This window comes from Erigeron canadensis, chromosome 6 (assembly GCF_010389155.1).
Source record: "Erigeron canadensis isolate Cc75 chromosome 6, C_canadensis_v1, whole genome shotgun sequence".
In the NCBI taxonomy this organism is placed as follows: domain Eukaryota; kingdom Viridiplantae; phylum Streptophyta; class Magnoliopsida; order Asterales; family Asteraceae; genus Erigeron; species Erigeron canadensis.
In genome coordinates, this window is record NC_057766.1 from 3354542 (window position 1) to 3366360 (window position 11819).

Here is an 11819-nt window from a genome sequence, read left to right on the forward strand (position 1 = left end):
TATGTCACCTCACGAAGTCGATAAATTAAAGTCATAAGGACTACCTTCTATTAATACATCAATTTGTCACTGTACGTTAAACAGAACCACACAATAAAAATATATAAGTTATAGTATCATGTTAATATTTTTACTTAAGATTATTAGAAGAGTGCACCAAACAATTAATTTAACATAAAATGTATTCAAATTATCCAAAATGTGATTCACAAGTTAAAACCATTTTGAGAGGATTCTGCAGATTGGCCATTCTCAATGCTTCGATCTTTACGTGCACGACTCAGCCAGTATGTTGTAGACTCGGCCAGTATGTTGTACAGAGTGACATTCAAACACCACCATTCTTTTCTCCCAGCAATGTAATTTTTTTCATTTTAGTTGTTAATCTAATTGTACACTTGAAAATCATGGCAAGTTTCTGTTGTGTTTAGTATTTAGTAAACCTCAGGGCTCAGGGACACTAAATATAACCAGGGAACCTTTACCCAAAAAAGAAAAACCTCAGGGACAATTCAGCCTCCATGTGATTATGCAAATTTAGACCTGCAATAAAAACTAAGCTGTATATAAGATGCAATGTATGTAGATAGCTACCGAACATATAAAAAGAGCTTATGGGATGTGGAAAGACAACTGAATTGCACCTGAGATCAAATAAAAAGCATTAATATATAACAGGTAAAAAAATTACTTTTTTTCCATTTATTTGACTGTAAAGCGATACACATAACATAACAAAATGATGATCGCTTTCAAAAGCATTAAAGAAAAAAACATGAAATATTATAGAAAATTGAGCACACAAGTGCTGGTATATCTGCATATTGAAAAGAATCTCCTAACTTTTGAGCAGGTTTCCAAGAGTATTTATGTCATGCAGCATTGAACAAATATTTGTTCAAAATTACTCAAATATATCTTATGGGCATTAGGAAAGATTAAAAGCACCCAAGTGGTTGTTCCAAAATTTTTCTATATATTACTTGCATTCAGTACTTTATTTTCACCCAGTATATCAGTTTTTGTTCTCGTCATTTTACTGCTTCTTTTACCCTTTTAATGTTGTATATCTTCTCGTGGAAGGTCATAGCAATTGTTCGTAAGATATCATATGGTAATTCCCCTTACCAGTCACCACCATATGGTTTTAGACCAGTGTTGTATGAAATGCAGAGGTAGAGAAGGTAAAAGTAGTACAAAAATGTCAAAGAACCTTTGAGCCTGACAGGTAATCAACTGAGTAACTTAATCAATCAGTTATCGAGGTATTCAAGCCTTCAAGTTACTTTTGAGTTTGATGATATTTCATTTCTGATCAGTAGCATCCATGAATGTAAGAATCAAGAGGGGCATAACGACACTTAATTAGTACTAAGAAATAGATCTGAAAAAACTTACACAAATATTAGTCACATAGTTGTACGTAAGGGGCTATAAAGAACAATCTTGATTTATTCTAACAAAGTTACAAATAGGCCAGGAGGTTAGCAACTCCATTTTCACTGTCGTCGTATAGGTGCAGCACTGCAAATCTGCAACTTTTCCTACCGTGTAAGGTATAACTGTCATCTTGTTTTGCTCTTTAGTTGCTAAAAATCAATTACAGGGGTTTGTTTAAGGTGAAAGAATTGTGACAATCTTTTTTGCAGCAACAACTCAGTACCAAACGAAGGCTATTAATGGCAATATGGCATCCCCTGTTTTTAAGAACAAATTATCATCTACTTTTTGGAAGCTACTGGACCAGAGGCATTCATAACAATACTCACTACATGTTTTGCCAAAGCAGATTTTTTGCCACTGTACACATACTTTCATTGTTCGTTATGTTAACTTTTTTTCTTTGCAGTACAGTTTGAGAAATATTACCAAAATAGCTAAAGCTCTCTCAGTAGAGGATCAACATCACACATGTAGAGATGATATTGAAACTGAACCTGTTACTTCCTCGTTAATTAAGGCCGGTAACAGATACATTTTAGAATTAAAACATAATAGTAACCAGTTTTGAGGCAAAATATTACTTTACTCGCTAATTTTGAATCAACATATATTCATCTAAGAAACATTTTTGTCAATTCAAAGACATGTCATCTATCTGAACTTCTATTACTTAAACTAATCTACATGAATATAGTAAACAATATTTCATTGCAATACATCATTTGCTTGCCAACCAACCACATAAAACCTGATCAAATAAAAAACTATACAAAGAACCTAAAAACACTCTTCCCTTACACCAAATGAAAAACACCCCCATCTGTCATTTTGGATATCACATCAAATTTGAAGCATATTGAATCGTTTTGGATTATCAAACACTAAGTCATGGAGCATTACATTAATGATTCAAACATTTGCAAAAATGAAAACTTTTCTGCATGTCTGATATTTAAAGCAAATAATGATAGCTTATACAAGATGAAAGCAATTTATTATACCTTGACTAATGACAAACGGTCCATCCGTGGTATAGTACATCACTTGGTTGAATTACACACATCTTTTAATGTGATCATCTATATGTAATCAGTTACTGATTGTATATATAAAACCATCTAACTGATCATGCAAAAGCAGTGATACCATATAACACATAAAGACTGAATAATATTTTCCATCAACCCCGAGATTATCAATGGCTTTAGAGTAGGGATTGTAGACTTCAAGTTGGGCATTTTCTTCATTTTGGTGTTGTGTTTCCAGTATAAGATCACCGGTCTTCCTAAATCCTAGTAATGTCTTTACCGTGGCATCTGGTAGGTTAATGGTGTATAGCTTTGTAAACGATTTACTGATACCTTGCTCCTTCATCATCCATAGACAACAAACAGACGGGTCTTCCTCAAACTCTCCATGATATGAAAGCACAACAAGAGACCCCCGTAGTTTAGATATACCCTGTATACTAAAAAGCTGGTTTGTTAAAGTACCTGTAAGATTAATCTCTTTAAATTCTTTAGCAGTCAAATCAAATGAGATGATCCAAAACCGAGATGGATCATCTTCAGCAACAAACAAATTGACAGCAGCCCAATAGATAAACCTATCGATAACAACCTGAGACCAATTTTCCAAATCTCTAATTGATTCGCGGGGAAGATTGGTAGATAGAATCCTCCATGTCCCGGTGCTCAAAGTAAAAATTTCAACTTTCCAAGGGGAGTGAAAGCCATATCCAATCTTGACTATAGTAGGATCAAAAGTGACAGGACAAACCCCAAAACCAGTAACATCACTAACAAAAACCGACAAATCATGCATATATGGAACTTCGATACCGATGGATTTATTGATTGAAGGATTCCAAAGAACAACTATCTCTGTTCCATCATATGGATAACCATCTCCAAATTTATAATAACTGTTAACGCACAACAAACCGTGAGAGCTACCGACTACAATTGAATTGGTTTCGATATCCTTAATGAGGCCAGGAACAGCGGGAGTAATATCTTGTTTGATAAAACTATGATCATTATCAACAAATGCTAAATATCTTTCCTCACCATGAAGAGGGTTAATAATATGTTTGTACCTTAAAATCAGACGATTCGGGTGAGTTTGGCGGACACCGTAAGAAGCAATAAAGTCGGGGCTGTCGATGAAAGACCTCCATTGTTTCGAGACCGATCGGAATTGAATCAATGGCTTTACAGGAAGCCTTTTCAGTATCTCCTCTTGAACTTCCAGTGGGATATATTCTGACATTTTGGTTGTGATTTTAGTTTATCTTTTATAATTATATTTAATTTTATTTTGGGGAATGAATAAATGAATGTTGAATGGATGTAGTCAGTAGTCAATTGTCAAGGTTGGTAAATAGAATCGGTCAATTTCATTATTAATTAAGTGGTGGGTTTTTTTTCTTTTTTTTCTTTTTTAATTTACCATAGTGGTGGTTGAATTTGGAAATATTTGGGGGAAATAAAGAGCAAAAATGACGTGTGATTAAAAAGGAAACAACAAGAATACCAAATCTCACACAATAAGGCCGGTTGTAGTAAGGGTCGTCGACCCACTTCCAAAATCTCTTTTTCCTCGTCCAAATTCGACCTTAATGCTACAAACTACTTCTTGCTCGCGAAAATGGGGTACTCTGGATTTAAGAAGGATATGGACGAGAGGTGGTGGGGACCTACTCACTTGAATTAAGTTGAGTTTAAATAAAATTTGATAAAAAAAAGTTTTAGGAATATGAGAGGAAGAGGTCTTAAAGATAGATTGGTAGGGATAGTTCATAAATTGGAACTTGCTAATATGACATTTAAAAAGAGGTAGGGAAGAGATTTAAGAACACTTTTAGTTCATAAAAATGACGTGTGAAAATCCGGAAGAAATGAATGAATGAATGAATGGAGCATCTGTTTTTGGACCCGAAACTATTATATCCAATCCAATTAAGGTTTGTCTGGTTTCCAGCCAGAATACCAAATCTCACACAATATTTGGACCCAATTTTTTGTCCGAACCAACAACACTAGCAATGTGTTTAGCTAGGTAAAACGTTAATTATAAGAATGGTCTTACATAAAATTCTTTTATGTTTTACAATTGAGAAAATACCCTACCTAGTACCTAAACCCGTAAATATAATTACTTTTGTTAATTATCATATGGAAAAAAATTAGGAACTACCTTAAGATAATGGGTAATCATAGGTGACTCAACAGTTTTATAAGACTAAGCGACCGCTTTAAGCCTCTCATAAATGTAGGGCCTAAAATATTTTGTATACTAAATTTAATGTTTAGATTTTGAACGAAGTACCACTATGTAATTTGCATTGGAAGAACACTCTTACTGATTTTTCCATCAACATTTGCAATTTTTTCATTAATAATAAGTCGAGCTACCTTTTTTTTGTTTCCTTTAATTTATATGCTAATAAACTAGACCCCTAAAACTGACCTCACTTAAGGTCTTTAAAAACCTTAAGCCGCCACTGTGGGTAATGATATTTATAAAACAAAATTTAACCATATACAATAAAGATATAAAGTTTATCGCACAAAATGCATATTGAAAACATTGTTGTATATAGCTAAATTTTATTATAGAAATATCATTTCCTTAAAATAATACTCAGAGTTCAATGAAATAATCTTAAATGATCTTATGTTAACTTAGGTCATAAAAGGAGCTTTGGCATCGAAGTTCAAAACCATGTTGTTACCATGTTTTAATTTATATTTTATGTTATGTTTTGTTGTTTTTTTCCAAAAGATAAAGTATATATAACCATGAAAAATTATATTGATGTCATTTTCTAGAGTAATTTTTCAAATGTTTTTTCTTTTTTGGCTTGAAAGTGAGTCATATATCGACGATTCGATCCAACGTCGATAAATTAAGGTCATGAGAACTACCTTCTATCAATTCCTAAACGGCCACACCAGATAAAAACTAGATCAATATCCGGTCGTTGACCGGGTTATAAACAATATGTATATAGTTAAAAGTATACGAAACATGTTGAACTTTATATATAGAGATAAAGTAAACTAACAAAAGTGCATATATCCAACTTTTATTAGTAACGCGAAACATAAAACGTTGCAAACCCAAACATAAAATAACAGGAAAACAATTAAGTTCTACATGTTCAAACAAATAAATTGACCGAGCAAGAAGTTCATGAGAAAGATATAAGACTATCGAGCATATCCTTGACCCGGATCTTTGATCAAAGATGGGTTTGTGCCGTATGACATCTCCTCTTTATTTAGAGGGCATATAGCTTGGGTGGAGGATAGGAGAGTTAGGGTAAATCTCTTCCTTCTTTAGAGATATCTTCTAGGTTTTTTAGAGAAGATTGTGATCGGATTATTCAATACCGTGTCCAAGGTATTCGGTATATAGATTTTGTTCCTTTATAGGAGATTTGGATAACTGTGGAAATGATTTGTATTAATCCAATCTTTGATGAATTCTTCCAGAGTTGAGCGAATTACTTTAAGAGGTTTTGGGCTATTCTGATTCAGGAGGTAGTGCTTTGTAGCTTTGGCTACAAGCTTAATGCTTCGTATTATAGATAAGTAATTTTACTTGTACGGGGGTGGAACTCTGTATAGGGTATATCATCATTAGATTATTTTGGCCTGTTTATAAACTTACCTATATTGACCCTGGCCCAATTTGACCCAGACCCGTTTTGACCTATTACCCAATCCAATTTGACTCGTACATTTTGTCGTCCCACCACTTGAGCAAATGCCCAACGACCATTCTTCGTTTTGTTGGTTGAAAAATTATTCAATCTTCTTGGTTAATAATATGATGCATTCAAATGAAAAGATTAACACTTATTATACTGCAATTTAGGGAGTAATAGAAGTTTTATGAAAATTAATTACATGATTATTATTAATTATGTTTTATTTTTGGGATTAGATTCCTGCAATGTAAGAAACTTTGAAAATGTCTATAGTAAGAAATAACTAAAGTTGTGTGGATTGTATGTAAACAACTCGAAATAATGTTTATTGTATGTAAGAATTTTGTTTCAACCAATTAAAATTTGACAAGTGACACCTGTATATGGTTGTCACGCATGTTTTCTTACATACAATAAACATTTTTTCGAGTTGCTTACATACAATACACACAACTTTAGTTTTTTCCTACTATAAACATTCGGTTAATGATAGTTACATTCCCGGAAACTAATCTCTTAATTTTTTTAAAGAGCCTACTGAGAATAAATTTTGGATTAGGATTTGTTTTATAAAATAATAATAATAATAATAAAATAATACTAAAAGCTTTAAATATTATGTGGTAACTTCGTTTGTTATTTGTATATATATCCACTAAAAAAAATATATCCGTCACTGACAACATTTTTAACACCTTAAATAGAAAAATACAAACATATAATATTTCCAATTGTATCAAAAATTGAGAGTAAGTTTTTTTTTTTAAAATAAACAATGTAAACAAAGAAAGTATAACTAAACTGGGTTAATTCTCGAACTTACTCAAATCCGACTATCGGGTTAGGGCTGTGAAATCTGGACCCGCTAACCCGACAACCTGACTTAGTTTTGGTTAGGGAACATGTTGACTTTTGGGTTAACTGGTTGACCCAAAATATTTATAATTATATAATATTTTTAATAGATCGACCCATTAACTCATACCAATCGACAACCCACCGCTTATTTGACTTAAAATCACCTGCCACCCACCAATCTATATATCAAGAAATCATCCATTTAACTCGCCAACTAACCAACTCATTTTTTTATTGGTATAGTTGGGTTTTAGGTTGACAAGTCGGGCTCAGTTTGAATATTTGTAACCCGAACCCAATATAATTATATTATAATCATACATATATTATTTTAGTTATTATTGTATATAAAGTTATTTACACGTATATTAAAAAATTTAAAATTCGATGATTGGTGAAATCAACCGTTGTCATCTTTATCCCTTTTCATGAGTAAAGTTTATAAGCATTTTGTTTTTAAATTTGATCTAAACATAAATTTAAATCTTTTGATAAATCATTTAGCATCTATGATTCTAGATTGTAAACAAATCGATATAAATTTTTTGTTACCTAATAATCATAGCGGTTTTTTTTCATTCAAAACCTACACTCAAAATGTCATTACACAAACTAAGTATATATCACAAATAATGGATGTTAAAAATATTCTTTTTTAATTCATAATTCATAATAATAAAGATAACTTTTTTATTATAATCTGTTAGTAGTTTTAAGTAAAGTTTCAATATTTATAATAATAAAGAAAATCATATCAAATCTTTAATTTTTCTGAAGTTTACCACCATTTCACCCAATATTAGATTTTTTGAGTAAGTTGGGGTCTCATGCTTTCATAATGTAAAATTATAATATAAACAATTAACTGAACCTGATGTTGTCATAAAAAAAAACCCCATATTTTCAATTTGAAGGAATTCAAGGTATTTAATAAGACACATTCCTTCCAAAATTATGTCTTTTATTTTCAATGGTGGAGATTAATTTGTTGATTTATTTTCAATGGTTTAGATTAAAAAAATATCATATTTTTTTCTCTTAGTTGTGGTAGCCATATATATATATAATATATAAGTAATATCATGTTTATATTCCATTATAATCTATATATAGTTGTTATAAACAATAGATATTGGAAAATGAAGTTATTATCATTTAAACAATTTTTGTATACAATATTAGAAGAGAAAATTACATTTTTCGTCCCTCAACTTGGCAAATTTCACAGTTTTGACCCTAAAGTGAATTAATTACAAAAAAACCCCTAAAGTTGGTTGTTTTTCATTTTACACTCCGCGACCTAACGGAGTTAAATTTTGGTCGTTAACCCTTACACGTGCCAAACACGTGAGGGCATTTCCGTCATTTTCTCCTTTAAGACCAAAAATGAAAAAATATACAACTTCAGGGACCAAAAGTGAAAACATATACAACTTTAGGGATCAAAAACGTAACAACAATTTAACTTTAAAAGGTGATAACACATCCAAATTAAACAACTCGTAAATAAATATAAACCTTAAAATCTATTTTTAGTTGAAAATTGAAACTAGAATCCTAACTATCAGAACTCCTAAATTGATAAATATATATAAAATATGAAAATATATATAGTTGGAAACTTCAGACTACAATAATGAAACAGAGTAGGAACGTGGCGCATGACTCATGAAGTGGTGATGTGTTAAACTTAATTTCATCAACTTTATTGGGTATGTACCTCATTTTCATTGGATATACATTCTATATGAAAACTTACAAAAGAAAACTCAATTTAAATTTTTTACACTAATTTGGATAGTCAAAGGGTATGCAAATGTATATCATGCCTAAGCTATACGTTCGCCACTGTATATAGTAGTGGTGGTAATAGGTGGATATGGTGGCGATGAAGGATGAGCATAATGATGGCTGTTGTGCTCACGGTGGCTAGAATTTGGTGGTGGTAATGGTGGCCGGAGTTTGGTGGTGGTTGTAGTGTATGTTTAAGTTTTTGTATTTTTTTTTAATCTATAAATATATAAAACTAATATATACATATATATATATAGTTGATGTTTGTTAGCATTTGTAGGATTATAGTTGTTTTAAATGAGTTTTATTAAGATTGGATGTAAATTTCAGGTTTTGGGTTGAATAAGGATAATGAAGGAAGAAGAAGATGAGAGTTGTAAATTTTGGATTTTTAGATGAATGAGGATGATGAAGGAAGAAAAAGATGAGAGTTGGAAAAGACATGTGTAATATAAAAGCTCATTTTTCCAGATAAAGATTTTTTACGTTTTTGGAAAAATGTAATTTTCTCTAGAATATCAATTGGAGTCTCCACATTCCTCTGTTTTCTGCTATATTTAAGCAACCCCATTTCCAGTTTAATCACAGTTCTAAGGGTAGTGCATAACTGCATATAATAAATATGTGAAGTGTCATTACTCATTAGGACTAGTAGTAGAAGAGTAGGTCTCTTTGGGTTGTTGGTCTCTATATATTGTCTTTTGTGAGTACTGTGTTGTTAAGATACTAAGGTACTAATTAACAAAATAGATGGATGATAAGTCCCAAGACAGTGGTTTTAAAGAACATTCTTTGGGTTTTTAGCTCTTGAAGGTTTGACTTTTGGAGTCTAGTGAGGGTTGTAAAAGAATGTCATTACATTTTTTGTTTCTTTGAATATGAACCATATGGTCCACAAATCAAAAATCATATGCCAAGCGGGTGTCCCGAAATTGAAGGACGGCAATTGGCCATAAGCGGCTGAAGCATCATTCACCAAACAAAAATACAAATATTCTTTGGTAAAATCATGCCGTCTCATTTGATAAATCCTACTAGCAAATGATCTTCTAATCCATAAAACAACGACATATTCTTTTTACAAACCAATTCACTAAAGTCGAGATGTCAGATTACATCATACCTTTCGAAGTCCAAGTAGAAATCATGACAAGGCTTCCTGTGAAATCACTAATTCAATTCAGATCAGTCTCAAAACTATGGAAGTCTCTAATTGATAGCTCCCAGTTCACTGATGATTACAACGCCTACCAAGGTCGACAACAATGTCTGCTTATAAGGTACAAAGATCCGCATGAACTTCACAAGCAAAAATATGTTTGTATTGTGGATGATGAGACTTTCCCCCAACACAAGTCTGCTCTAAACGCTCCCATATCCTTTCAGCAACTTAACAATTTAAGGCTAGTGGGTAGCTCCCAAGGCTTGTTGTGCTTCCATGGTGAGTATCCAAACCCAGATGGTTCCTTCCTTCACTCCAGATCTGAGATGGCTGTTATTTGGAACCCTTCATTAAACAAATCAATTGAAATTGAGGTGCCTTTGTTGTATGACATACATACAACTATTCTTGGTTTCGGGGTTTGTCCTAATACTTGTGACCCTATGCTAGTCAAAATTAATGATATTTATATGCCTTGGCAAGTTGAGGTCTTCAAATTAAACTCAGGGATTTGGAGAATTCAACGTTGCCATTTGCCTCGGAAACTAGTTGAGTTTACATGGTCTCAGGTAGCTATAGGTAGGTTTATCTATTGGCAAACTTGGGATAAGATTAGTAATATCATTGTTTCGTTTGATATGAGACGTGAAAAGTTTGCAGAAATAAATCTCCCGGATAGTTTAGCACACGAACCTCTGGAAACTTTGTCCATCTCTAAGCTAAGGGAGTGTCTGGTTGTGCTTCACTACTACAAACAGACCGAAAAAGAAGTTTGTGCAGTATGGATGATGGAGCTTGGTATTCCAGAATTGTTTTCAAAGCTATTTACCATTAACACCCCTGGTGCATCATTAAAATTAATACTAGGATTTAGGAAGAATAAGGAGCCTATAATTGAAACGAAGACAGTTGATCACGAAGAATCCGCGACACTTCATGTTTATGAACCACAATCAGAATGCATTAAAGATCTTGAGATTCATGGAGAATGTGGTTCAATTCTCATGAGCTCCTACACGGAAAGCCTACTTTTTGTTAATCACCCGGATGGACAATATATAAAGATCAAATTGCAGTTATCACACTGAAGTCCTCATCCAAATTAGTCTAACTTATTAAGATTCCTAGATGAATAAGTTTATATATATTGATGTAGGTGATATCTGTGACATCACCTTAATGATTAAGAATCTCAAACTTTTAGGGATATTTTATCAGAAATATCATGACAGTCAAATGTAAACATGTAAAGGGCTGGCTGTGGTACTCTGTTTTTGCAGTACAAGATGATCTGGTAACATCATTACATGAACAATCCAAGAGCAAGAGTGCATCAAGTTAGACTTGGTAGCAAGTTTAGCGGTAAAATGTAAAAGTCATTGACATTGAGATTCTATTTCTGAGTCTTGTAGATGTTTACTCTTGGAGATGTTTACGTGAGTCCCAGTTTGCTTTTAATTATTCTTGCTATTAATTTTTCATATATGGAAAAATTGTTTTCCATGTGTTAGATATGGCTGATATGCAATATATATTACTAGTTACGAGAGCAAGTACTCGCACGTTGCGGCGGTGAGATGGTGGGGTGGGTCATAGAGTATGATAGGTTATAGGAGTTGATATGTCATAGAGTATGATAGTCAAATGCCTTAGCCGTACGGGCTTTGCCCTCGGATTTAAAAATTTGTCGAAAGTATATCGAATGACATCTCTAATGAAAGAGCATGAAATTTTAAGAACACCCATACAATTTTTATAATTTATCGATGTACGGTTTTTGAGATAAAAGATTTTGAATGAATTGGAGGAATAAATGATTTATGGAGGAGAGAGAAAAAAGATGAT

At 32.5% G+C, this 11819-nt stretch overlaps 2 protein-coding genes across 2 annotated transcripts; one reads left to right on the plus strand and one right to left on the minus strand.

Moving 5' to 3' along the window:
* Nucleotides 1-2415: 2415 nt before the first annotated feature.
* On the minus strand, nucleotides 2416-3725 carry LOC122606123 (F-box/kelch-repeat protein At3g06240-like). Its single transcript, XM_043779086.1, has one exon. The coding sequence runs from the start codon at nucleotides 3712-3714 to the stop codon at nucleotides 2533-2535; it is 1182 nt and encodes a 393-aa protein (XP_043635021.1). The 5' UTR covers nucleotides 3715-3725; the 3' UTR covers nucleotides 2416-2532.
* A 6191-nt stretch (nucleotides 3726-9916) lies between these two features.
* On the plus strand, nucleotides 9917-11062 carry LOC122604123 (putative F-box protein At1g47790). The gene has a single exon (XM_043777024.1). The coding sequence runs from the start codon at nucleotides 9917-9919 to the stop codon at nucleotides 11060-11062; it is 1146 nt and encodes a 381-aa protein (XP_043632959.1).
* The last annotated feature ends 757 nt before the right edge of the window (nucleotides 11063-11819 follow it).

Coding starts and splice junctions, on each gene's coding strand:
- LOC122606123 (XM_043779086.1), bottom strand. CDS start 3,714: ATGTCAGAATATATCCCACTGGAAGTTCAAGAGGAGATACTGAAAAGG.
- LOC122604123 (XM_043777024.1), top strand. CDS start 9,917: ATGTCAGATTACATCATACCTTTCGAAGTCCAAGTAGAAATCATGACA.